Source organism: Macadamia integrifolia, unplaced genomic scaffold (genome assembly GCF_013358625.1).
Source record: "Macadamia integrifolia cultivar HAES 741 unplaced genomic scaffold, SCU_Mint_v3 scaffold2479, whole genome shotgun sequence".
Taxonomy (NCBI): domain Eukaryota; kingdom Viridiplantae; phylum Streptophyta; class Magnoliopsida; order Proteales; family Proteaceae; genus Macadamia; species Macadamia integrifolia.
Genome location: NW_024868742.1, coordinates 39,193 through 66,356, shown reverse-complemented (window position 1 = coordinate 66,356; position 27,164 = coordinate 39,193). Strand labels below are relative to the sequence as shown.

At 37.7% G+C, this 27,164-nt stretch overlaps 2 protein-coding genes across 3 annotated transcripts; one reads left to right on the top strand and one right to left on the bottom strand.

Moving 5' to 3' along the window:
• The first annotated feature begins 3,738 nt into the window (after positions 1 to 3,738).
• Positions 3,739 to 12,246, top strand: LOC122066589 (probable diphthine methyl ester synthase). Of its 2 annotated transcripts, none has more exons than XM_042630421.1 (10): positions 3,739 to 4,057; positions 5,443 to 5,508; positions 5,975 to 6,144; positions 6,257 to 6,381; positions 6,954 to 7,183; positions 10,240 to 10,279; positions 10,409 to 10,500; positions 11,108 to 11,373; positions 11,547 to 11,603; positions 11,848 to 12,246. In XM_042630421.1, exons 3-8 carry the CDS (start codon positions 5,995 to 5,997, stop codon positions 11,323 to 11,325), a joined length of 855 nt encoding a protein of 284 aa, XP_042486355.1. In that variant the 5' UTR covers positions 3,739 to 4,057; positions 5,443 to 5,508; positions 5,975 to 5,994; the 3' UTR covers positions 11,326 to 11,373; positions 11,547 to 11,603; positions 11,848 to 12,246. The 2 variants fall into 2 exon arrangements, with proteins under 2 accessions (XP_042486355.1, XP_042486354.1); XM_042630420.1 differs by having other exon boundaries at positions 3,740 to 4,057; positions 11,845 to 12,246.
• Positions 12,247 to 12,818: 572 nt separating this feature from the next.
• LOC122066590 (protein disulfide-isomerase LQY1, chloroplastic) lies at positions 12,819 to 15,513 on the bottom strand. The gene is made up of 5 exons (XM_042630422.1): positions 15,234 to 15,513; positions 15,059 to 15,142; positions 14,923 to 14,974; positions 13,416 to 13,572; positions 12,819 to 12,992 (listed from the first exon to the last, which is right to left on the bottom strand). The coding sequence occupies exons 1-5, from the start codon at positions 15,384 to 15,386 to the stop codon at positions 12,971 to 12,973; spliced, it is 468 nt and encodes a 155-aa protein (XP_042486356.1). The 5' UTR covers positions 15,387 to 15,513; the 3' UTR covers positions 12,819 to 12,970.
• Between the last annotated feature and the right edge of the window lie 11,651 nt (positions 15,514 to 27,164).

Genomic DNA, 27,164 nt, shown 5'->3' with positions numbered 1-27,164 from the left:
AAACCCAAACCCTCCTTGCCCTCGGCCTTCTCTGTTCCTTCCGGCAGCACCACCTGCCCTCCGCCTTCTCCGTCCCTTCCGACAGCAGCCGCCGCCGCCTCCTCTCTGTGTCCGACGGCAAAGAAAAAAGAGAAAAAGAATCGAGAAGAAAGAAGAAGACGAAGAAGAAGAGAGAGAGCGAGGAACATGCCTGGTCGATTTGCTTCCGCCTTTCTCCTCTGGTTCCATCTCCTAGAAGGAGACACCTCCTTGGTCGGTAAAACCCACCCCCACGATTCCCCTTTTGTTCCTTTTTCTTTTATTTATCTTTTATTTCCTAAAATACCCCTCCCTTTCTCCTTTATTCCCCTTTTGTCCCATATAATTTTTATTTCCAAATCAAACCCCTGTCCCACACGTAACTGACACACCCTTTTGTGGTTTAATTTGAACTTCCCAAAAAAAAAAAAATTTACTATTCTGTCCCTGCCTTTAAGCCTCCAATTATTTACTATTCTACCATTATTCTTTGAGTGTTATTTTGTTACTCATTACCATAGTAGCCAATAGTGAAGTTGTTCAACAGCTGAATTCCTATAAAGGAGAAACTGATACAAAATTTGATGCCCTCACTAACATGGTCACGTCCCTAAAGACAATGGTGGAATCTATGCAAGTTTCTATTGATCGTTTGGTGACAGCAGATAAAGGAAAGAGTCCCATTCAGTCTGGGGATTCTTCCAAACACCACTCCACAGGATCTGCCAGTAACACCACCACCACCACCACATCATACACCACCACCACCACCTCCACCACCATATGGGACTGGTAGACATGATGATGGAGCAGAAAGAGCAGCAAAACTGGATGTCCTTGATTTTTATGGAGACAATAATCCAGAATTGTACCTTGACTGGATTCATAGTTTAGATACATTTTTCAGATGGTACGGGTTGACTGAGGCTCGAAAGATCCTATTTGCAGAGGCCAAACTGAAAGGCATGGCTCGAGTCTGGTGGATCAAGCAACAACAATAGAACCGAACCCGAGGCATTGGATTGGTCACTACTTGGGCTGAAATGTATGAAGTCATGAATCGGCGATTCTTGCCTTCTGATTACAAGCAACACATGCATCTCAGGTTTGCACAGTTGAAACAAGAGAATTTGACCATTGAAGAGTATGTTGCTAGATTTTATTATTTGGCCACTCGTTTTGACTTTGAGTGGAATGAAGAAGTCTTAGTGGCCCAATTTCGCAATGGTCTGCACCCTCAACTTAGTGCTGCCCTTGCATCTAGTCGACTACCCACAATGGAAGACGCCGTACAAGTAGCATATCAGGTTGAGGAAAGTCTGAAACGCCCATACAACCGGAGAAATTTTGCAGATACTTTTTCTCGAGGTACTAGTTCCGTTTGGCAACAATCTCCTACCCAAGAGAGGTCATCTAGCAAGCCACAAGCAAATGCTACATCTACGGTTTCTTCACGACCCAGTCGGCCATATTCTCCACCTCGACATATTTCTGAAATGTCATCTTCACGGCCTACTCGCCCATATTCACCCCCTCGGCGTGGTTCAGATAAACCTTCTGATTCTTCAAAATTCACAGTTCGGTGCTACTCATGCCATGGATTTGGACATATCAGTGCCCAATGTCCCAGCCGTTTGGTTGCTTTTATTGATAAGGATTCTCCTATACCATATATTCCCGAAGAACAACTTGGTTCTGACACAGTTGATTTAAGAGAAGAGCGTGCAACAGGTGAAGTCAATGACACTCTCAGTGACGATGACCAACATCCTTTTTATGTCATTCGTCATGTGTTGACCACTCAAAAGGCCACTGAAAATGAAGATTGGCGCCGCAGAAGTATTTTTCAGACTCGTGTGAAGTGCAATGATCAGTTGCTAACCTTGGTCATTGATGGAGGCAGTTGCACTAATGATGTCTCTGAAGACACTGTTCGTAAGCTGGGATTGAGTACAGAACCACATCCTAATCCTTACAAGGTTGCTTGGGTGAACAACACTAATCTCAAAATCACAGATAAGTGCTTGGTCATATATTCTATTGGTGGATTTAAGGATACAGTCCAATGTGATGTCCTCCCTCTGAAGGTGTGCCACATCCTTCTTGGTCGACCTTGGTTGTTTGATAAGAAAGTACAACATTGTGGCTATGCCAATACCTATGCCTTCAAGCATGCCAACAAGACTATGAAGTTTCATCCTGCCAAAGATCTCCCTGAAATTAAGCTCAAGAAGATGGTAGGATCATTCCTCATTCAGCGTATTCCTTCAGACGGTCTCCTCGGTCTTTTCCCTAACTCGACGGAGTCGAGTTCTTTTCAGAGGAGGAGAGTTGATGCAGATACGGCTGCCCTTTCTTGGTTGGACCAGCATGACCGGCTTTGGAAGCCAAGAACCAAGAAGAATCGGTCTAGCCCAGGGTTTTGGTCCAACAAGGGTTGGAAATAAAATTAGTAGTTTACCTAGTATTTTATTTCATACTTTTAGTTTCCAGACTTGAACGTAGGAGTAGGATTTATTTTCTTGCTCTGGTTTCCTTTTTATAGTGGTTTTCTAATTTAGGCTAGTTTCCATTCCAGTTAAGTTTCTAATTTCATGTTCCTATTTTCCTATATATTGGTTGTAATCGACTGAAGATTTAGAGAGCAATTTGATTATTGAATGAATGTTTGAGTGTGATCCTCTTTTTCCCCATCTCTACTCTGATTTCCCCTTCCTTCCCTAAGGGTTCTCTATCAGGAAGTAACTGGGTAATGTGTTAAACCTTTGAATAACAGAGCTTCTGGGTAATGTGTTAAACCTTTGAATAACAGAGCTTGCACAGGTAAGAGACGTAATCCAAGAATCATTCTCCATGCCTGCAAACAAAATTTTGATCTTAGCCATGGAAAAATCCCTCCTTTATGCTTGACTTCCCGTACCTACCTTTCCTCCTAGTAAACTGAAATCGAAGATGAAACCAACGTTAGTGAGACTAGTTCTGTTCATATCCACGGGAGAAAATAATTGAAATCCTTCTTGTTGTTATTATAATAAATAGAAAACGACGACGATTGACAAATGATAACAGATTTGGTTCTTAAAATTAGAATTAGATTAAAAAAAAAAAAAGGATTAAAAGATGTGGCCATTGCCGTGAGGAAGAAAGAAGATTTTTTTTTTTTTGAATAAAAAAGCCAACTGACCAAACATGAAGCGAAGACAAAATCAAAGCCGGAGAGTCATTAAAGAATACTAACCTGAGTTACCTCAGAAGAGAAAGAAGAGAAGAGGAGAAAATGGATGAAGGAAGGAAGGAAGGAAGGAGGATGAAAGTTTAAGTTTGTAGCAGTAAAGAATTTTATTAAAGGAGCCATTCTTGAAGTTTCTGTTTGCTGCTTCCGGAATAGATGTTGGTAAGGTTCCTTGATGAAGCAATCCAATACCTGATAAAGGGAGCTTTACCAGTACTAGTACACTAGTTAGTGGTAGCTGTGTCATATGAACTTAGTGCAGTGTTAGTATAGTAGTACTATTAAGTGGATTTGCTCTCCTGGATTGTATGTACCAAAGGTCTGAAATCCAAAACCAGAAAAAGAGAAAGGGTGGGGAAGTGAGAGACTCAAGAAAGCTGCAGGTATTGGGGATATTGGGCGTGAGTTTCAAAAAGAGTTGTGGTTTAAAAAACCAAACCACTTGTGGTTTTTGAAAAAATGTGGCAGTTTTGAGGTTTGAACTTGCAACCGTTGGATCTTGTGTAGGCCAGGTGTTGCAATCCTAAGTGGAATTGGAAAGGAATTAGAGAGGCAAGAATTGGCGACGAGCCAAATCCCTGAAGGTCCCTAGCCCCCTTGCCCATTGCCCGTTGCCCGTTGCCCGTTGCCCGTTGCCCGTTGCTTCTCCGTCTTCGTTCCCTGTGGCCGGCGACCAGCGACCAAGGGCGTGCATCAACGGAGATCTGCTCGCTTCCTTTTCTCCATTTCTCTTTCCATCGGTGGCGGAAAAAGTTGCAGCGGCGGAAAGCGTTATTGCAGTGGCAGGTTATTGTTACTTCATTTCAGGTAACCTTTTCCAGAGAAATGTCTCGTGTATGAGTCATTTTTTCTGTTTAATCGTGCTTATGAGAATCTGAAGGTTGCTCGGATTAGAGTTGGTTATGTTGGGTGGAGTTTTTAATTTTATTTTTTCTTATTTGTTTTGGTCAATTACTTGCTTTTGTTTAGTCTTCTGAGCTGGGGGTTTGAATCCTTAAGGCATCCATGTTGGCAAGTGAAAAACCATAATCTCAATCGAAATCAATATGCACTGTTTGAGTTGATTACTAGATAGTGGCAGTCTTAAGATAGTGAAAAATCAATATCTCAATTGCAACCCATTACAGAGCTTTTGGGATGCACATTGCTGGTTAAAAAAGAACCTAAAAAGGGGGGGGGGGGGGGGGGGGCTGGGGTTAGGGAAAAGCCTGGAGAAGAATAAGTTTGGAACAGGGTTTGGATGTAAGCCCTACAAGGCGTAATTTTACTGATACAATTTTTCTTCTTAAATGATATAAGGATAATCAAGCATGTAAATCCATTTTTAGATGTAAATACTCCTCAGTTCTTAACCTGATGTAACCATTTATGAAATATGCTGACCCAGAAAAAAAAATATGAAATATATGTTGGGGATATGTCCACACTCCAAAACTCTAAGGAATCAAGATGTAAAGATATTGGTACTCGAGGAATATATCAAAACATTAACACTTGGAGACTTGAAGATCGACATGAATACTGTTGAAGACCGCCCACAAAGACAAAAGAAGATTTTTATTTGTCATATGTAATAGTGCATACACACTACATGCACTACACACACTCATGAGCATTTGCATAAAAACATCTTCAGTGCCTTAGAATGACCTTAGTAAATACCAAATGGCCAAGAGTCATGACCTAAATAAGGTTAGGAGGAACATGCTAAAAATAACATGTCTTAACTATTGCTGAGAAAACAGCAATCTCCATGTTCAAGGGCATTTTAGCCATTTCAAAATTTAGTATCAGAAGATGTATTCTTCTACAAAGATGTATTCTTCTACAAAGATGTAGTGTTTGAGTTACGAAATCAACGCATTTCGAATCTCAATGTGAGTTCATATGGTCAAGATATGGCTGTTTCTGTGCAGCCTGTCCAAAAAATAAGGACAAAAGACCAAGCCCAAGACCCATTCTGACCGAACCCTTTCCGTTCGAACTGGTAGGATCCGGTCAACCAGAAGTCTAGCAGTAAGTATCCGGTCGACCGGACTCTGACTGGATCACTGAAGCCGTTCCTATCATATTTTTTTTAAGCAGATCCAAGCACAACATTTTGCTTCTCTCTCTCTCTCTCTCTCTCTCCGAGAATACTAGTCATGAATATGCATTGGTGGTCTACTAAATGGTTTTTTTCTTTTTCTCAGGGCATTTGGGGTAGTTGCTGATTACAGAAGGCCCTCACTTGCACACAGCTACGTGATTTAGCTCAGGTCAGTGACCCTGTTTCTTGTTCTCTGAAATTTGTCTATGTTGCTATTTTGCATTTTTTATAGTCTCGTGTTTTTTTCCTTCACGGAACAAACTCCCTTTTCTCTGTTCTGGTTTTTTGAATTCTCATTCTGCTCTCAAGATTCTATGCTTTTCTTTAGTTGTCAGGTTTCCTTTTGATAAAGTCATAGTTTAGATGCTATTGCTTTGTTTTTTAGAAGATGTACATGCCTGTTGCATACTGAATATATGCCTGCATTTTTTATTTTTGGATTTTTACATATGAATGTATTAAATACGTATTAAACGCATACTGTATTATTGTCGTAAATGTTTTGTAGGGTCACATTTTTAAAAGTATTACTGATTCAGTTGAATACCCGTATGTATTATTCTTCTTTTTTTTGCTGTACCTGAACTTACTAACTGTGATCAAGACTCATTTAGTATCTATTGTACTGCTTGAAGCTCGGAGAAACGGAAGAGAGATGTTGTATATAATAGGTCTGGGTCTGGGAGACGAGAGAGATATCACCCTTAGAGGTCTGGAGGCTGTGAGAAAATGTGATAAAGTGTACATGGAAGCCTACACTTCTCTCCTGTCGTTTGGTCTCTCTTCTGATGGCCTTTCGACTTTGGTAACTGGCTTCTCTTTTACATATTGTTCTGATCAGATGCTTATTACTTGTATCGGTTGATGAATTCGTATCTCTACCTTTTCCTTATTAATGTGAGATTTTTGCTTGGCAGGAAGAGTTATATGGGAGGCCCATCATACTTGCAGACAGAGAAAAGGTTGAAGAACAGGCTGATGATCTGTTGGCGGAGTCTGGGGGTTCTAATGTGGCCTTCCTGGTTGTCGGGGATCCTTTTGGGTAACCTACATTATTTTCTATGATTTTGCATTTATGTTTTTTTCTTTGTCTTAATTATTATGATTAGGCTCTCAGAATTCTGTGAATTGTTTGATACAGTTATCGTAACTGTCACAAAATTTTGATGTTTTCCTGAGTTGGATTTATAGATTGTGGACTCACAGAAGTATTCTGCTTGCCTTATCTTGGGGTATTTTGATTGATGAACTGGAGGATTAGTGTGTGTTAGTAAATTTGTAAATTCCTATTGCCCAATGTGGTTAATGCGCGTTAGTAAATTCCTGTTGCTCAATGTGGTCAACCTTTGTTGCTTTTGCCTCATAATTGGATTAGTGGTGTATCTTACCTGCTTACTAGAACAGTTTCCACTTTAAGCTTCGAGGAACAGTTGTATGTTTATGCTTTGCACATCAATAGCATATGCAAAACATTGCAAAGTTTTTAAACCCCCCCTTTTTTTCTTTTTCTTTTTCTTTTTTTGACTCGGTATAATGTTTCTCTTATGTCATGATTTTGTTTTCTAATGTAATTGCCATCCTCATATAGCTGTTTATTTTTTATGCGGAAAACAGAGCTACAACACATTCTGATCTGGTTGTCCGAGCCAAGAAGTTGGGTGTGGAAATCAAGGTCATACACAATGCATCAGTAATGAATGCTATTGGAGTTTGTGGTTTGCAACTCTACCGATATGGAGAAACTGTCTCCATACCATTCTTCACTGAGACGTGGAGGCCTGACAGTTTCTATGAGAAGATTCAGAGAAACCGTGTACTTGGATTACATACACTTTGCTTGTTAGGTACTTACTTATATTACTTTTCAGCCTCTAGTTATTACTGTCTTAGGGTTTTGCTCATTTAAGGTGCTGGCTCTGTAGAGAGTTTGTTTCTTGAGGGTATAAGAAAGCAACAGATTAGTGCTCCTAGGCATTATCACCCAATGTGATTTTGTAGAAGATTTCTGTTTGTAAAGTTTGTAATTGTACTTGCCTTCCGTCTGTACATCTATAATTAGTTCTTCTGGTCTTTAACAATATTAATTGGGTGTTATAACCATTCATGCTAGTGCCAAGGGAAAAAACTTATTTCGGCCAAAAGGTAACCAGTGAGATTCAGTGTAAGACCAGCTTGTGACAGGATCCCAGAAAATATAAAAAAAGGCAACCAGATTAGGAAAAATTTTTAAATAACTCAAAAAGGACTTGGTTATGCTCAAATTCTGGTTGAACGCTGTTCTTGATTGGGTAGGTTATTCTGTCTAGTTTGGTCTGAATAAGATGGACAGATCCACAGATATTGGGGAATCCTACTGGGAGAGTAGGATAGTTCAAGTTCCACGGAATTGCATGACAGATTAGAGTTCTTATCCCCATCCAAAAAACATAAAAAGGGTTTAGAGTTCTTATCAAAACTTCAGTTAAGAGTTAGAAAAATTGAATAAACAGTAAAAGAAAACAGGAAACAGAATGGTAAACCAGATTAAAAAAATTTAGATTTTTGGGAATCAGACTTGAAGTAGGATTGCTGAAATCAATGGCAGAAACTTTATGACACAGAATAGAATTAACAGTAACTAATAAGTAGAACAATATTCTGAACTCAGATTAGAAAACATAGTTTTTGAAAAAATTGACTTCAAGTAGGAAAGGTGAAATTCCATTAGAAGAAGATTTGAAAACAGAACTTGGGACTAGAATTCAGAAACTGAAAACTGAATAAGAACAGGACTGAAACCTAACAAACGGAACAATATTTATATAAGCAAACACAATTGAAAAGAATGGCAGAACTTAGTATGTTGAAGATAGAAATGTTGTTCAGAAACTTACTTGATTTGATAGAAGAAAGGACAAAGAAGAAAAAGAAGATATAATCAGGAATCCCACCAAGGTTCAGTACCACCCTCTTGAATCCACAAGAGTTAAAACACCTGAATCCCACTGATCCAACCCTGAATCAACAGGCTAAAGCAAAGCAAAAGCCTTTCATTAATTCATCAAATATGCGGGTAGGGTAGAACCCTTACATATGTTTAAATGAAAAACTCTAAACTCAAACTAAGCTGCCAATTGCTTGCTTTGAAGGTGGACATAGTTGACTAGGATTCTATAAAATAATAAGAAATGGGGCTGAAACTAGACTGGATTTATAGTAACCTAATCCAGCCCCACTGTTACAATATAATAGTAAAAATAGAACTCTAAACAAACCCCACAATTTCACTATCATATAAATTCTGTATTCTTAATCCTGCCCATATTTTAGGCCCATTAAACTGACCAATTACAGTGAAAACCCATTGGACCAAATACCCAATGCACATGTAACACAAACCAAGGCTTATTTCCACTAAAATATGCCCACTTATGTGTTTTATCTGCATCAAAAAGACACTTGGTAAAACTCCATTTGAAAGACCCATGCTAATGTAAGGCTGGTAGGAACTACCCAACCCCAGTCAGGATCCCACAACTTCAAGTCTGAAATCAGATTTAGAACCAAAGTTCAAATCTGGCTGAATAGGAGGAAGCTTGCAGCTGGTTGTAGGGAGCTCTGATGGAGCTCAAATTTTGATCGAATGCTTCTCTCGTGGAGCTAAACAAACCCTCCAAAAGGTTTTACAAACTGATCTCAGGTTTGGGAGATCTGAGAAGAGGTTCCCAATTAGGTAACTAAAGTTGGCCTTCAAGAACAGCAGCTAGAGGACTCCAATGGCCACCAAATTTTGATCAATTGGCCTCCTTATGTTACTCAATTAGTCCTTCAAAGGACTGTTGGTTTTGTCCGCAGATGAGGGAGATCTGCTGGTTCTTAATCTGGGGGCCAGATTAGGAAACTTTGAGACAAAAAGTTGCTGAAGCTGCTACAGGCCTCGGAAGACAGCAAGCGGCTGGTTAAGTGCCTCTCTTGTGGCCAGGAACAAGACCTGAAAAGGTTTGGCCAAGGTGCTTACAGATCTGGGAGATTTGGTGCTTGAACAAGGAAAAAGAAACTTGGAGATTTGCTGGAACCAATCTCTGTTTCGTAGCTGATCCTGAGTCTTTGTCGAAGGATAATTGTAGAGTCTTCAAACAATGTCCGTTCCACTCTCAAATCACCCTCTGACAAACTGAAACAAAGAAGAAAATAAAGAAAAGAAAGAGAATCAATGGAGGGTTTGAGAAGGGGGATGGAGAATTAGTGAATGGGCATCTCACACCTTGATTTAGGCATCTCACCCAACTGCATCCCACAACACAACAGCAGAGCCAGTATTTTTTGTTTACTTCAAATCTTTCTTTTCATTATAATTGTTGGACTTTAAATAACCTTACATTGCTTGGACACAAGGACGTAACAAAAAGAGGAAACTAATGCTGGAAATAGAACCTTCTAACTTCGTAACCAAGTAAGAGTGAATTAGAAACTAACAACTAATGATAAAAAGGAAACTAACCTAAGTTACAAAATAAGAACTTCTTTGACTAACAAAATAGGAAATTAAAATAGAAGAGATTGACCTAATTTACCGTTCACGTGAACAGTGTCACGTGTTACCGTTCACATGAACCGTGTTTTCTGACTCTGATTTGTGTCCTCTTATTCATGCTTTGATCTGCATCGCATACAATTTCTCAATTAGGATCCTTTGGACCTATTGGACTATGTTTATTAACCAGAATACTGATTAGAATGCCCATCATTATCATAAGTGGTTCATGTGAGAAACTTCATTAAGAAAGATAAGCCATCTCTTTTTGGTTCTTCATGGAAAGTAAACGTTTCCCCTTCAAAGTTGCTTGCCCTTTCTTTGTGAGAAACCCTGTAAAAATAACTCTTTCTACTGGTTGTATGCTGATATGTCATAGATCTGCAGATATACGTGTGAAAGAACCATCACTGGAATCTTTGTGCAGGTGAGAACTCAAAATAAATTGATGCCTTTGTTTTGCCTGAGAAATTTTGGTTACTTGTTGCGTCTGTTATTTCCGAACTGCCTTCAAGTTTTTCATTCCTTTCTATGACTGTCCGTTGATTATTTCCAGAGGAAAAAAGCAATATGAGGAGCCAAGATACATGACAATTAACATTGCCATTGAACAACTGTTGGAGGTTGAAAAAATGCGTGGAGAATCTGGTATGACAGTTGACCTTATTCACTAGGGTTTAGCATGTCAGTGTTTTCCATCCCCACTCATAAACTAGAGCTGGCACATTATTTTTGTTTACTGGGAAGAGGTGGATGATAGAATGCATGGAGAAACTCGTGTGACAATTGACCTTGTACATATTGGTTCAGCATGTCAGACATTTCATGCCCACTTGTAAAACCAGAAATGGCATATTATTTTGTTTTTTGAGAAGATACTTTATTGGAACTAATTTGTCATAAGGTATTTGACACGAGTGGATGTCAGGAACCTGGTTTGCACAGAGGGTTGCTGCTACTGTAGGGAACTTTTTTCTTTTCAATTTTTCTGTATGCCCTTCCCATTTTGTAAGGGATATTTTCTTTATGCCCAACTGCCTTGGATTTGTCTCATTACTACAGCAGTAGGGCGGATGGAGTCAAATGGAATTATTCCAGTACTTACTGTTTTCTGCTTCAATGCACTTCACGAAGCTAGCATCTTCAATTATTCCATTCTTTCTTGTAGAGTATTTCTATTGTTTGAGAAAAGGAAAAGGGACCAATGGCATTAATGGTTATGTGTCTGTCTTCTGTGTCATTGAATGATCTTCAGCATACAACGAAGACACAACTTGTGTTGGTTTTGCCCGCCTTGGCAGCGAAGATCAGATGGTAGTTGCAGGTCCAATGAGAGAAATACTCATGGTTGATTTTGGAGCACCTTTGCATTGCCTTGCTATAGTAGGCAAAACTCATCCTGTGGAAGAGGAAATGCTGGAATTTTATGCTCTCAAAAGGGAAGACCAACTGAAAGACAAAGGCACTGCTTAATCCTAGCTTTAGATGGGGCTTGTAGAAAAAATATCCCTCCAGTGACAGGTTACTCCTTGGCCCTGAGTCTCTCTCTCTTTCTTCTTCTATTCTTTGGAGAGAATGTTCGGATACATATTTTGAACTTATGGATGATTTGGTGGGTTAGTCTTTAAAATTTATCAGTTGAATAATAGATTTCAAGGATTGAGAAAGCTGTTTTTTTTTCCCTAATTTGTCAGGATGCATGCTCATGGACTCAACTTAGATATGAAGTTCGTGCTTGTGTTAATAACAAGGTAAAGAGTAGGTCCTACTTTTATTCTATTTCATTTTAATATGTTTGGAACAAATTTTTTTCTCCGGGGTGGGTGGGGGACAAGGGTTGAAAGAATGTTTTTGACTTTCGTTCAAAAGATGCCGCCTAAACACATTAGGCTTGTTAGATATGTCAACAGACGCTAGCATGCAAACCTCCTTCAGCAATAGGAACATTTATGCAACTGCTAATCACATCTTTCTACCTAAATTCCCTTTCAGAAGGCAGTGACTTAAAGCTGAAGATTATAAGCATATGTTTTCAAAATCAGCCATGGCGAAGATTCTGCATGGGAAGACAAATCATGGACAACTGGATAAATGGAAATTTAGATTATTTCAGCATTTGGCCGGGAGGCAGTTTGTAGTTCTATCAATTTTTTTTGCATGGTCAGTAGGACACCTTCATCCCTGTGCTAGGTACTTCTGCTTCTCATTTCTTATTTACGTTTCTCACAGATTTGTGCAATGCCAGTTTAGGTTTTTGGGTTTTTCTGCCTTATCTTCCCTTCCCTGTATCCTTTCTCTTGGAAGAAAGGTTTTGTTAGATTTAGTCTTTTGTAGCAAATTAAGTAATGATTGTTATTGTGTTACTATAGTTATGCATTAGTATTGTGAAGAAAATAGGGCAAGTGTTCCTGTGGGTTATGTGCATGCCTTCAGCCAGCACCCCCTCTCTCTCTCTCTTCCCTAAATAAAATGATCCAGGAAGCTGTCGCCCAAGAACATATAAGATTTAAGACTTAAAAGTACAGGATGTCCCGGCCTTGTAAGCTTGTCAAGACAGCCCAAATATATCTCATATGGTTGATTAGATGGGGTCAAATTTTGTTGATAGGTAGATCGCAAGGTTATTGCAATATGTTTTATGTTTTATGTTATAGTCCTAATAGAGATCACCATGTGGCAAAATGTAGCTTTGAAAATTTATAAACCATGGGTGAGTGCATGGACATATACAGATGGTTGAAAAATAAAAGAATGTGTGGACATACATGGCTATTTTATTAAATTTGAGTCTAGAATTTGATATGTGGCTAATCCATAAGCATGAAATCATCTGTCATTGAATGCCGATGTATTTAGAAAAATTAATCAAGATCCTATTCTTTTGGACCAGATTTTGTTTTAGGAGTATGGTTTGCCCATGTCAATTGAAAAATTTGTGAGATAGCGAGGACTTGTACACAAAAATATTGTAATGGAAGAAGATTTTCATTAATATAATATAGAATCAATTTAATTTATGGGACATGAATGGTTAAAACAAAATGTGCTCATTCTCAGGCCGGTCTTGTTAATTGTGACTTTAATATTCCAGCAGCTACTATCTGGTGCTACAAAATCTCTAGTCATCATCTTTGAACTCTCTGTTCAAATACAAAAATCACATCCCATGTTAGGTCCTCTCTTTGCATATGTTTTTGTGTAAATTTACAAAAAGGCAACCAAGACAAGTAGAAAGAGGTATCTGGTTATCAAATAAGGGCCTTTTCCAGCTTTTCCAGGAGAAGCAATTGGTTGCTTAGGATAAATGGACTTAAATTTTTTTGAGCCCCAAATATTAGGGTAAAGGTTGGCCATGCAAAAGCTGTGCCCATCACTGTTTTTGCCTTTCTTCTCTCACTTGAAAAAGTCTCTCATGGACCCCTCCATCCCAACCTCCCATTGGTTGAGCCGCTAAATTCCTAGAGTTGTGACATGCCCAACCTTCTCCCAAATAGTCTTTGGTAAGGTGTTACCCTTGTTATCTCTCAAAGAAACAGAAGAAAAATGTAAAGACTGAAAGATACCTGCGATCAAGGTAACGAGGTTGAATTCCAGAGCCTTGACAGGTGGTGCAAGTCAAGGAGCCTACACCATCACAGTTGATGCAGCGTGAGACTTCCTTCTCATCTCCTCCAAGCTCTACACTCACAGACCCTGCTCCCATACAAAATCTGCATCTCTCTGATGTTAACATCATTTATGTGTTAGTGTTAGGTTTCAGCCAAAACCTGACTCAAATTAAGACCCTTAATTACCCTTGTTACCATCTCGCGGGTAAACTCCTCTTTATTAAGAGGTGTTAATCTTGAATTCATGATATGACAAGCCCACAATGGCATACAACTCTTCCCCCCTCCCCCCTCCCCACTCCCCCCTCCCCTTCTCCCTTTTTAGTTCATTTATTTTGCATCATCTATCATTTATTTTGCATCATCTATGGCCCAATTCTTTTATAGGACAGTTATACAAGAAGAAATGATATGGAGTTTGAATGTTACTGTTAAGAAATGACGTTATAAAAAAAAATTAACCATAGTTGAAATAAGTATTTTTGAGATGGATGAATAGTAAAAATAAAAAAGATACACAATGACTGAATAAATTAGGGTTAATTTAGAAATAACTCCAATAATTTATTTGAATGCTCGAATGAGGTTCTCAAAAAAAATAAAAATAAAAAAATCTCGAATGAGAGCAACAATGTAGTTTAAATTTGAGGAACTAAAAAGAACCACTAGTAGAACATGGGGTAAGGGATCTCTTTTTTACAATGGAATAAAAAGGAAGCAGATTTTAAAATGACTCTAGGAGAATTGGTGAAGAAAGAATTGCATATAGGTTAGTATGTCTTCGAATAGAACCAAATGAAGAAAGAAGATTCATGTACCCATTTAATTGGAACAAGACTGAGTTGAGTTGTATTATAAGTAGTGAGCAAAGTACCTTCAAAGCAGCCTAAATCTCTTAACCATATGATAGAGTGGTGAAGGAAAGCTGAATTGGAGTCGTCTCCAATTCTTGTCTAATTCTCCCCGTAAGCGACGTGTATATTTTAAAAAATCAATGAAAAGTTTTTTGAATTACAAAATTCATTTTTAAGACCTTAAATGCTTCAAAGTTCACAATTGATGGATTTTGAAATTGAAGTGTTGCATGCACAGAGAGAAACAAGAATTGAATGATTAAGAATTGAAGATAAGCCTAATCCAAGAAAACTTTGTCCAAAATTTTATGGGTTAGGATTGACAGTTCTTTCATGCTATTGTCCCGGAAGGTTCCAAAGTAGCCCAACCTAACCCAAATTACTTTGGTCTATTAATTGAATGGTCCAGCTTCTCTAAATCAGATATTGTCTTCACTCCCCTCACCAATAAGAAATGGTTAGGTGGGCCATTCCATGATTAGAGACAGTTTCTGCAATCACCATTTCATCCCTTCCAAGAAAAAGGAGCAGAAGCCCTAAGAGAACAATGTCTTCCTAAAGAAATTGAAAATTTGAAACGCTCAGTTCTAAGCCATTACAGAACTTACGGGCACCGGTTCCATCACAGGGGAAGCAAGGTTGCGTGTTCTCTCGCTTTGCCTGCAACCAAAAAATCTACATTAGAATGAAGGAAAAGAGGAAGAATTGAATCAAAATCAAAGCCACATTTCAAGAGAGACTTACAGCGTTATCGATTTGAGTTTCATAAAAGACTGGTATTCCTATCCCAATAGCGACGCTCGCAACCCCAACTGAGATCGCCACAATCTGATGCTTACAGAATTAGAATCTGAACTTAAACCCCTTTTTAGTTAAAGAAAGTAGCAGAAGAAAAAGGGAGAGATTGAATGGAGAATACCGTGTTTTGATCGAGATCCACAGCTCTTATAGATGGATACGAAGTGGGTGAGCGTTGATTTATGTTGGATTTGGTATAGGGAGAAGCAGAGAACTTGTGTGGGCAAGAGATAAATGGAGAATGGAGGCGTGGAACCGAAGGTGCAAAATACATTTTTTTTCTCTCCCTTTTCTTCTTCCACAGTCCCTTTATTTTTTCGGTTGAGGTCGATACTGAGACAGACACAGAAGAGAGAGAGAGAGAGAGAGAGAACTCCCAATGTTCTGTTGAAGAAGATAGACTGAGTTTGCAGGGATCAACAAATACGGCCACATATTTCTGGATATGGTGGGCCCAAAAAACCAAAATGGTCTGCTAAAACGATTAAGAAGAAGATCCAAGCTAAAATGATCGGGAGTCGGGACTTAGTTTGAGGAATTGGAATTTTGGAATTGGCATTGGATACGGTGAATCACCGGATTTTGATTGGAGGAGTTGTTTTTTTTTTCTTCTTTTAATCATTTTTTATATTTTGCTCTTCTTTTAACTTATTAAATCTCTTTCTTTTATAATCCTGAATGAAATCACCTCTTGTAACACAATTCCTAAGCATGGTTCTAAGTACCGGTATCGTATCACTCGTATTGTATTAGTATTTTTGAGATCGATATTAATACTTAATTAATCCGGATTTGTTACCAATATCAATTTAGGGGTATCGTAACAAATTTTTTTTTTTTTTTGTGAAAAGTAAGGGAAAAAGTTACTAATCCACACAGATTCAGACCAATATCAATAGATACCGGCCCGATAACTAGATCCTTGTTCCTAAGTTTTAATGAATAAAAAAGAAAAAAAGGGAGGAGCTTGCCTTAAGAGTACTAATTCAGGCTATGTTTGGTAGCCAAGAGAAGAAAAGAAAAGAAAAGAAAAAATTAAATTGTATTTTTTTCTTGGTTTAAAATTTTTTCTTTGTTTGGTCCGTCCTCATTAAGAGAAGATTCAGATTTAAAATTTTAAAATTCCTCTTGAGAATTGTGAGTTCTTCTTGGGAGTTGTGAAGTTTTTTTTTGCTCTAAAAATAAAAAAATCTGGCCAAAAACACAAGAAAACATGAGAAAATGTAAAAAATTTTATTTTCTTCTCTTCTAATGGTACCAAATATACATATTTTTTTTTCTCATCATTTCTTTTCTTTTCTTCTCCTTTCTTTTCCAAATTCTTTTTTCTTTTCTTTTCTTCTCTTGGCTACTAAACATAGCCTGGAAAAGGGGAGAGACAGGGTCTCATCTCTTTATGTCTCTTGGCATGCAAAAGAATTTGCACACAAAAACGTGTGGATCTTTTGCATTAAAACAATTTACAGAGCAAAATGGTCTACAATTTGGATGCCCCTTTCTCATCCCTACTTTAAACTAAACTGTGATGCATTGGAATTCTGATCACAAAAGATGTGGCATGGGAATGGTCATCAAAGATCATGAAGGGAGGATTGCTTTAGCCAAATCGGAGGTTAGTATTTGGAAGCATTCTGGATGGTGAAGCCTTGGCATTAAGAAGTGGTTTACTAGAGTGCATTACTCATGGTTTGGACGATATTATTGCAAAATCAGATTGCTTGGAACTTATTTCTCTGCTCCAGCAGCCATACAGAGTAGCCCCTTCATCAATCCAATCGATTGTTGCAGATATCCATCATCTTGTCCTTTATTTATTTAATTTCTCTCCTCTATTCCAAGAGAATCAACTATGTGACGGATACTCTAGCCAGGAAGCCCTATCTATTGCATATACAACAATTTGATCGAGTTCCACTCCATGGTTAAAGGAACCCTATAATCCTTCTACCTCATGTTCCTCACGTGCTTCTGAATGAAATGATATTTACAAAAAAAATATATATGTATATGAAATCTTTGTTTCTTTTGTGATTTCATTTTTGAGTTTCTATCGACTTTGATATAGGTGGAATTAAAATCAATAAGCATCAATCTCATCCCTGATTCAGTAATCTTGAAGCAGGATTCCAAATGTTAATGTTTGATTGGTTTGTAAAATATAATTGCATCAAAATGGGCTTCTATTCTAGTAAATAGTTAGGGTCTTGGGGCAAGATGGTTAAATACCACTTGGCCATGATGTCCAGCTGCTTCTTGGGAACACCCTAGCATTTAGGAGTGAAGCAGACAATTTCTTTTGGGGTGGGAAAGTGGACTGTTAATATCCACTAGGTGTCTTGGTAAAATTTGTGACCATCTAAAGATCATGGTGAGAGCTTAGCCCTCTTCTTCGGGTTCTCTTTAGATTGGTCGGTTTTTGGTTGACAATGGCTGTCGATCAGGAATGAGGTCGTCGATCTCCAACTCAACTTTAGGTTTAGTTGCTCATCCAACATGGAGGGCTTTTTCAATCTCAGCTGATCAACATTGAATTCAAAGTGGCCGGCAGTTCTAGTTTGAACCCATTCTCCCTGACCTTCTCTTGCAGAGTGAATGGTCCCCCAATATCTTGATTTTAGAGACCCAGCCTCACATAACAAGGCCTTACTAAGTTGGCATGGAGACTATTTTTTGAGTACTTGGAGAAACATATGAAAGCCTTATAGTTTACTAAGTGTGAATTTTCTTGGAGGCAAAGTTAGGATAGCCCCTATTGGCTTGGAGAAGCATATTGGAAGGGGAAAAAGTCTTGAAGGTAGGTCTTACTTAGAAGATTGACTTCAACAATCGGATCCACATTTAGGTAGGTTCCTCTTGTGACAAAGCCAACACAACTTTGGTCTCCTAGCTCCTTCCTAGCCTTTCCTCAAGATGAACTGTGATGATTCATGGAGTCTAGACAATCAAAAGAGTGGGATTGGTTTGGTTATTCGAGATCAGGTCAGCCAGTATTTGCCAAATTTGTGGTGATTTCTTTTGGAGATATTTTTGTTGGCAAAGCTCTTGCTATCCACAGTTGTTTGTTGGAGGCTCTCTCTCTCTCTCTCTCTCTCTCTCTCTCTGCTTGGATTACCTAATTTTTGAATCAAACTGTAAAGATATCATATCATTTCACCATGATTTATCATATTTTCTCACTTGTAATTTCACTTTGATCCTAAGGAGCACAATGCTTTGAGTCAGCGTAAAAAATCATGTCTATGACATGTACAACAGTTTGACCAAATTCCACTTTGTAGTTGATAGAGTCATATATTTCACATTCCATATGATTTTCACATGCCTTTCAATAGATTTCTAATTACTAGAAAAAATAAAAAATGGAGCTAAGATCTTAGATTACACTTACGTGAAACAAAAACACCATGTTACGTTTATCGTCCACTACTTAAGTGACAATGCATACACAACAAAATATATTTATGCAGCTTCCATTGATTCTAACTTAACTCATTCAACTACAACCACCACAATAAGAAGGTCCAACCTGGTCATTGTTTAAAGGCAAAGTTTTCCTTCATCAGTAGGGGAGGAAGAATCTTTTTTTTTTTTTTGCTAATAACGGGTATCTAGGCCTTCGGCTTGAGTAGTCCCGCCGACCTATACTGATCCCACAACCGTAAGGACCAGGTCATATCAGGGTTGAATGAGAACCATTCAACTTTTATTGAAAGCAGTGAAGGACACTAAATACCCCCATGTGAGTGGCCTAAGGTGTAGTGAAGAGCACTAAATACCCCAGTGTGAGTGGCCTAAGGCATGCCTAGTAGAAGTCGAAATCAGAACGTCTGAGTTTACGGCTTGTACCAAGTTCGTTGCTCACCAACTGCGCTACCTCCTTTGATTAAAGGAAGAATCCCCTACATTGATGATGTGACCATGTGATGCCACTCTTGTCCCATCACAGATTCCCACCCCTATTGTTTGGGGTTGACACTATTCTTCCCTTGGGCAGTCGATGGTATCAAGGTTCGATGAAGGAATTCTTATTTAATCTTAAGAGAAGGGGAACTCAATCCGTTAAATGGGTAGAATTGGCTGATTCAATGTAATCAAGTCTGATTTTATCGAATGGGTCAACCACAATTCCGATAATACGATTCCTAAAACTTGTTTTAGATACAGCTTTGAATGCTCTTTGATCTTTATATTTTAATTATTTTTTATATACATTTTTTGCTAATGAGGAACCCTTGAACATGTTTGGTTTTACAATTCAGACCCAAGGGTAAACTCCGGTTATATACACTTACACCTCACCCATGTAAATCACAAAAAATCAATAAAAAAATTATTCTTATAGCCAAATCAGTAAGACTTTTGAATAAGAAACTTTAAAAACTAAACAATCTATGACAATTTTCTTCTTAATTCCTTTTCCTAGGGTTTGGGCTAATTTCGATCCAATTCAATTTGTAATAGAAGAAAGCAGATTTCATTTTCGATTCCACGTGCTGAAACTTAGAACCTAATGCACCAATAAGGACCTTGCCCGGTGATCGTTTTGGGATTGGCCTTCCTTGGGGGTTGGATTGAGGGTTGTATTAGGGAAAAAGTTGTAAGCTTAACTAAAGAAATTAAAGGGAGAGGGTTCCCCAACCTTCACTGCTAATGTGGAAGGAATCTCTCACGCCACATCAATTAGAGTACAAGAAATAATATATATCATCTACATGGGTCCACATGATTTGAAGAGGAGAGAGAAAATTATAGAAAAAATCATTATGAGATGATGGTCATATGGTATATTAACTGCATGGAAAACCCTTTCTCATCAAATAAAAGAGTTGTAGGAAATAACCATTTTGAGATGATCGTATGACACCTTAGTTTATAAGCACTTGTGTCCTTTCTCACATTCCACCTCTATAACCACCTTCCAAACAATTTAGAGCTATGACAACATATATATATATATATATATATATTTTTTTTTTTAAATTGACAGAGAAGAAGTGTATTAAAGTAAAAAACTGAAAACATTGTTATTCGGATTACAAATGGACATAAAATATTTCCTAATTGTATGCTACATTGGTTAAAAAAAAAAAGAAAAAAAATCTAAAAGAATAAAAAACCAAAAAAAAAAAAAAAAAAAAAAGAAACAAGAAAAGAAAGAAAAAACCCACTTCATTGTAGGACTGAGCCAGAAAGAGAGACTTCGGAGAGCTATGACAACATTTGTTAGGACCACTAAAAAAAAAAAAAAAACCCCAGCTTCTATGATATATGCTTATATTAGTTCTTCAATACGTTGGGGATCATATATTTTTAACATGGAAAATTATTTATTTATTTATTTTTTGTTTATACCCAGGGTGTCCGGATCTTTTGACCCGACTAGTCCTTGGATCACTGTGACACCGCTTACACAGGATCGAGTCAGTCCGAGATGGAAACTCTCGTGCGGTGCCCCCAAGAAGTTAGGTGCAACAACGATGATCACAAAACCTTGCTTCCTGAGGCGGAGTACCGTGTCCCCTCTAAGCCAACCACACTAACCCCTTGGGGTTACACATGAAAATTGATTGATAATGCAAGGTTTTAGCGTATAGTATCGATGGCCATACTGGTCTTAAGTCTTGATGGTGCTGATAATGATACCGATATTAATATCAGATTGACTATATCAGCTCAGACTGGACCATTTTACCCCAAAAAAATTCGACCGATTTTTAGACCATTCTACCCTCCACAGATACCAATACCACCGATCCGTATCCAAATCTTGGGCCTCTAACATAAAAGTTCAATGAATCCGAGGCCCAGTTCATTTTCTGAAAAGATAAGGTGCTACCGCGCTAGTCAGACACCTCACACTTAATGGAGAATCTTTACTCGATGTGGGCTTTTTTCGCATATGTGGACCCATGGGCCCCACTAGTAAAGCGACAAAGCATTGGAAGAAGTTAGCTAGGGGCCATACATGAACAGAATTGATGTGAGATCTGTGGCCCAAGATACGTTCCATATTCACGTGCAAGTGGGACTCATACATGGTAAAGTTCACTGTAACTTCCCAAATGGGTTGGTGGATTAGTGAGATTTTGGTCATGATTCATGAACTCAAGGTAATTGACATTTTAACCATTTTAACTTTTCAAACCTAAGCCTAAACCTAACTTCTCTCTCATGGGCTCTAATGTAATATCTCAAACAGGTTTACATACTCCTTAGATGGATCGAGTTTTCTTGAGGCTACGGTGAACGAGAATCTGTTCATTGCGAGCCATCAGAGCCACTCAAGGGATGGGGGGCCACGGAATCTTGGACTCTTAGAGAGCACGGTGAACTTCATCACACGACCCTAACAGATATCATTAATGGAGGAGAATTGAGAAAAGATGAAGAGTCCAAAAGATATGACATCTTCCATTATCATCAACTGTTACTGAGATAAATTAAGAATCCAAAGCATATGATTACCCTTTATGAGCTGTAATTATACTTACACGTGGTTTGATTCTCCCATCTATACCAATTAAAACAACAATTAATTGTTTCTTTAGCAAATTAAACCCGGATCATTATGTAGGGTAACAGTTAATTTCGTCCATTTCGATCCAGACATGCATGGGACGTAGGTTGCACTGCAAGTCTTAAAGGTTGGAGGTCCCCCCTCCCCACCCCCACCCCCACCCCTCTCTTCTCCCAATTCGCATTACCTTTAGAGAGGTAACTTTATTTTGGTGAAGTGGTGAAGGCCCAGGACAACACTGCCAAAAGTTGTAGGCAACTAACTAGGCATGGCTTGCCAGGAGTTTTGAGGACCAATATACTTGTCGGTTCACTAAAGAACCTTCCCATAGATTTACATAGCCACTGGGAATTGTTCATAAGGATCTCTCCCAATTTCCAATGCCTCTATCTTAATTATGATTGTCAATCAACATCTATATTTAGCTGTTGGGTTGAGGATTCCTACCTGGTTGTGTGGTCATTGCATCATTATAAGGATTAATCAGGGGGTTGGTTAGTCTTTTCACAACTTTATGTTCAAATGTAAGGGCATATGATTAGGTAGCGATTTTTTTCCCTTAGGTTTTTATTATTAACAAAAAAAATTGCTACCTAATAATTAATAATAAAAACTAAAAACAACATATGATGTGAAGTCAATAAAAATTCTCTTCCTCCAATAAAAATTCTCTTCCTATTCTCAATACGCTCGCAATACCATTCGAATGCATAAGATAGCATATCTCTATTATAAATCATGAGTTGGTTTGGTGAAACATAACCTAGCTATTTTCTTCTAGTGCTTTGTATTATTTTTCTTTTAGCATCGCTACAATTTTTCTATCTTGTTATGTTAAACAAACTAAGGCACCCTAGAAAAGCTATAATAATTAATTCTTATATATTTTATCAGATATGAAAGTCATTATCAATAGAAATAAAAATAAAAATAAAAAGATAAGCTACTATATTATAGCAAGTGTATATATATTCTTTTGATCCTTATGGTTATATAGGGAGTATGGTTTTGCTATTGTGTTTTGTTGTTTTTATTGCTTCTTGTAATTCCTTATCTCTTATATTTGGCAACGGAGTTATGGTTTTCTAATGAGTTTCTAGATTTTAGTAAGATAGTTGTGTTTGATTATGAGGTGTAATTGTATGTTAAGACTTGGAATATATATATTTTTTTTAATGAAAAGGAAAGAAGAGTAATTTGGCTTTCCTGGTTTGTCAAGGTATTGGTACTTGATTGATTAATCATATTAATCTAGATTAAGGATATCTATGGAAAACATAAACAAGGTTTAGATGCATATATGCTAGAGAGAGATCATAATCATTCTAGGCCTGCCTAAAGCACACTCTCACTCAAGTAGATTTGCAGGTGCAATAACAAATATCTTTCAGTTTATGTGAGACTTATTTTTATTTATTTTTTATTTTTTATTTTTTAATTTGACCTCTAAGTAATGAAAAAAAAAATCAAAGAACACTAAAAAAAAAGGAAGGAAGGGAGGGAGGGAGGGAGGGGTACTAACATAGGACTATCTCGAGATGCATGGACATACATGGGATGATATGCCTACACATAAGAGAATATATTGAATCTTTGATCTTACAATCAGAATCGTTAAATATATTTTTTGGGTGTAAAAGTAATCGATAAATATACCATCTATCAGAATTGCTATATTACTCTTTCATATGTGAAAAAAAAAAATTAAATAAAGCATGTTAGTATACTTTCAAGGATAAAATTTTCCTGCAAAGCAGGCAAGACAAAATTTCCTCCTACCCGGTTGTAGTCTAATACCAACCCACAACATGTTCAAATTTTTTTTATTACTCAACATGTGACGGATCCCACTATGATCTGAGCACATATGGTGGGTCGAGATTGGGCCACAACCGCTACCTGGTTAGTAGGAAAATTTTATCTTACTTCCAGGTGAGGGCATTAAGAGATGCTTTTCTGTATGTTCATATGGAAAGAAACATCCTCATAATACTAGGGAAAAAGGGCCCCTGCACCAAGACACATAGGGGAGCAAAAATGACTGGCACAACCCCTGGGAAATAGAAAATGATATATTTGTGGATATTTTCTCATGTGCTCCCATTGGCCTTTGCACACACGCAAGATCCGCACTCTCGATAGAAAATAATTCCCATAATATTAGGGTAGGAGAACATGCTACCCTATTGGCATAGGCAACATGCCAACGTAGGGGCCAACAGGAGGGTGTGTCGAGATATCTTCAGTGCCCTATAAAGCGAGAGCAACACAATCTTTTCGCGCCTGTTGTGTCTGGGCGTAGGCTAATATCCTTTCTTCCATAATTTTTTTTATAAAAAAATAAATTCATTTATTAAATAAAGTAGGCTAATATCCTTTCTCCCATAATATTATTAGTAGTAAGTTGCCTTAAATGGGTTTTCCTTCCATCACTCCCCCACAAGAGTTCAAAACTTCAAAAGCAATCAAAAAGTTTAATGAGAAAAGTTAATTTACATAACAACTAACACTTAATGTATAGTTCAAATAAACCATACTTAAATGTTAATTAATGTCAACACCAACAAAAGCTTCTCTTTCTATTGCGAAGTTGTGAGGATACAAAGCATTGAATAGGACTACGTTTGGTGACACTTAAAAGTCCATAAGCTCAATTTGGGCCCCTCCACAAGGACCGTTGGATTCTTAATAATAAACAAAGATTCTCCTCATCCCATATATCTTATTCTACGAGCTTATAAGTTAATCGTCTATTCTATTCAATTAAGCGAACCATTTTCAAAATTTGTAAGCAAGTGGGCCCCTACCAGCTAATCTTAATTGCGATTAGAAGCTGGAAGATGTGGGGCCCAAAATTTGACGGATTGATATGGACAATGGAGGGTAATATGTCTTCCGCCTAAATCCTGTCCGTTTTCATCACCTGATCAACGGTTAGGCGAGGTGGTGGGTCCTTTTCAGTGAGAGATGCACTAATACCTAATCCCTCTGGATTTCAGCGGCCCACAACAGTATATGAGAAAATTTGTAACAAAGCTTACATGGGACCGGACCTGGTCGGATTGGATCGCCCGAATTGTATCAGTATTGATCGAGAGATTCGAGACCAATCCTTGATTCAGAATCTCAGATTTAATCCGTATCTGATTTAAACTACTAATTTTTTTAATAAAAAATAGGGTCGGGTAAATCTGTTCGATCCTGACTGATACCGATTTGTAACATTATCAATATCGGATGAGATTGATCTCAAGTTTTAAAACCTTGTTATTCTTGGCTAACCTCCTCTCCACATTGCAATGTACACCTACACCCATGTCCTGTGGGATAGTCCAAAAAAGCTAGTGGGGAGGATAGAAATTCATATTTCCTTTCTTCAAGTTTCAAACAATAATATAAGAAAGGAAAATGATCATTTTTAAGGTATCGTCCTACTGTGGAGATGATATTTTCAAGCTTAAATTAACAAAAGGGAAGATTGAGGTTGTTTTAAGAGGATTTGGATCCTATGTGGTGCAATAGGGCGTCTAACATGGATGTAATACTCAGAAACGCTTTAGATTACGTGTAATTGCTTTGGGCTCTGTACCTAACGTTTTTAGCAGCTGAATGCACGTCAGATGCATTGTTGTGCCACAAAAGAATTCAATCCTACTTTTAAGACCCATTGTCACAAATTCTTCATGTGATCTAACCTTTTCTTGTTGCCATTAGTCACCACCACTATTACCTTATAGTAGGATTTTACATAAAAAGTTATTCTTTTCTCATACACATTCTTAAGGAAAAGAAAGAGAGCATACGTGCGTAAAAGGGCAGAGAGATTCGATGGTATAGAGAGAGAGAGAGAGAGAGAGAGAGAGAGAGAGAGAGAGAGAGAGAGAGAGAGAGAGAGATTAATTCAATGCCTCAAGAGGAGCCCCAACCAATATAAGGGTCCTTTTTAACTTTCCATAATTAAGTCAATCACTAAAAATCTCTAAAAACGACTTGGATGATCATTTCCTATTATGACGTGATTCCAAGAGAGTATGAAATCAAAATTCAATTAAGGTAAAAGGTTGAGCGCAATGGTAAGGTATTCAACTTGTGTCATTTGCTTAAGGTTCACTAGGGCCCAGAAGCTCTCGGTTCGTATGTGGAGCAGGGGTCATGTACGAGCTTAAGGGGGATTTAGTCGGCCTAAAGTCGGATACCCCTCCTGTCCAAAAAAATAAAATAAAACTTTTGTCACTCTCTCTCCTTTCTCATCGTAAATGACCCCATGCCCTCTCTTCCATCCCAGTCCCTCCATTGATTGAGCCACTAACTCAAGAAAACTGGCAGCATACGTAACCCTCTCCTTTCAATTAGTTAGACTACAAATTCTCCCTCTTCTTATCTCCCTAATTTTGTGATATGTGATGGCATATTATATCTCAAGATTCCAATCCAAAGGAGATCTTCCTAAGAATGATGACTAATAAGAGTACATGCTTTCTTACCCGCCATGCCATGTATTAGTTTAATAGTACATTTCAAATATACTATTTACCAATACATATACATAAGTAAGTGAAACAAAAAAAAAACTCCCAATTAATTTTAATAGATTCATACATCAATCTCTCCACTATACAATATAACATAACAGGCTATACAATTATTTATTTGCTATAAAACCAAAATCTACTGGAAATGTTATTACTAGAAATTTTGTAATTCTGATTGGATCTTTAATGCATAACAAATTATTTTTGTGAAATAAAATATTAATTTTCACAACCTTCAAACATTTTTATCAAAATGCCACTAAATCCGGATTTGTGTCCAATCAATTTCTTTCTTAATATTTTCTAGCTAGTGCAGCGGATTCCATATCAAGTGTCTCTTTTGAATACAACCAACTATCATGAATCTAGTATACCAATATATAATCAGGATCCTATCAATGTATAAATTCGTTGATAAGAAACCCTTAGGTCAAGGGACCGAACATAAAATACTAACAAGAATTTTGTTCTATATAAACCAATAATAATGTACACACGAAATTATTGTATTATCTGGTTTAATCTACACATTATATATACACTGACTTCCCACCCATTAGTTAATGCCACTAACAGATGATATAGACTAGGGGTGTCAATCGGTCGGGCCGGTTCGGTTTCGGTCGGGCTTAATCAGGCTTGAAGACTTTCAAAGGCTACACCGTGTCCGCCCATTTAACTAATCGGGCTTAGTTATTGAGGGCATGGTACACTTTATATTTGGTCGGTCGGTCTCGGGTTATAATCGGGCCACCTTAATCGGGCTTTAGTCGGGCCTTAACCGGGCTACGGACATGTTTAATGTTAAACGGGCTTTAACCGGTTTTTAAACGGGCCCTCTTTAAAATGTGCTATTATATTCCGGCCCACTCATGCAAGCCCAAAAAAATGACAATAAATCAATAAATGATACCAAATATAACCATTATTTAAAATGTGAACATGTCTTTACTTTTTAGTTTTTATTCTTTAATTTGGGGGGTAAAATAGGTATTCTACAATC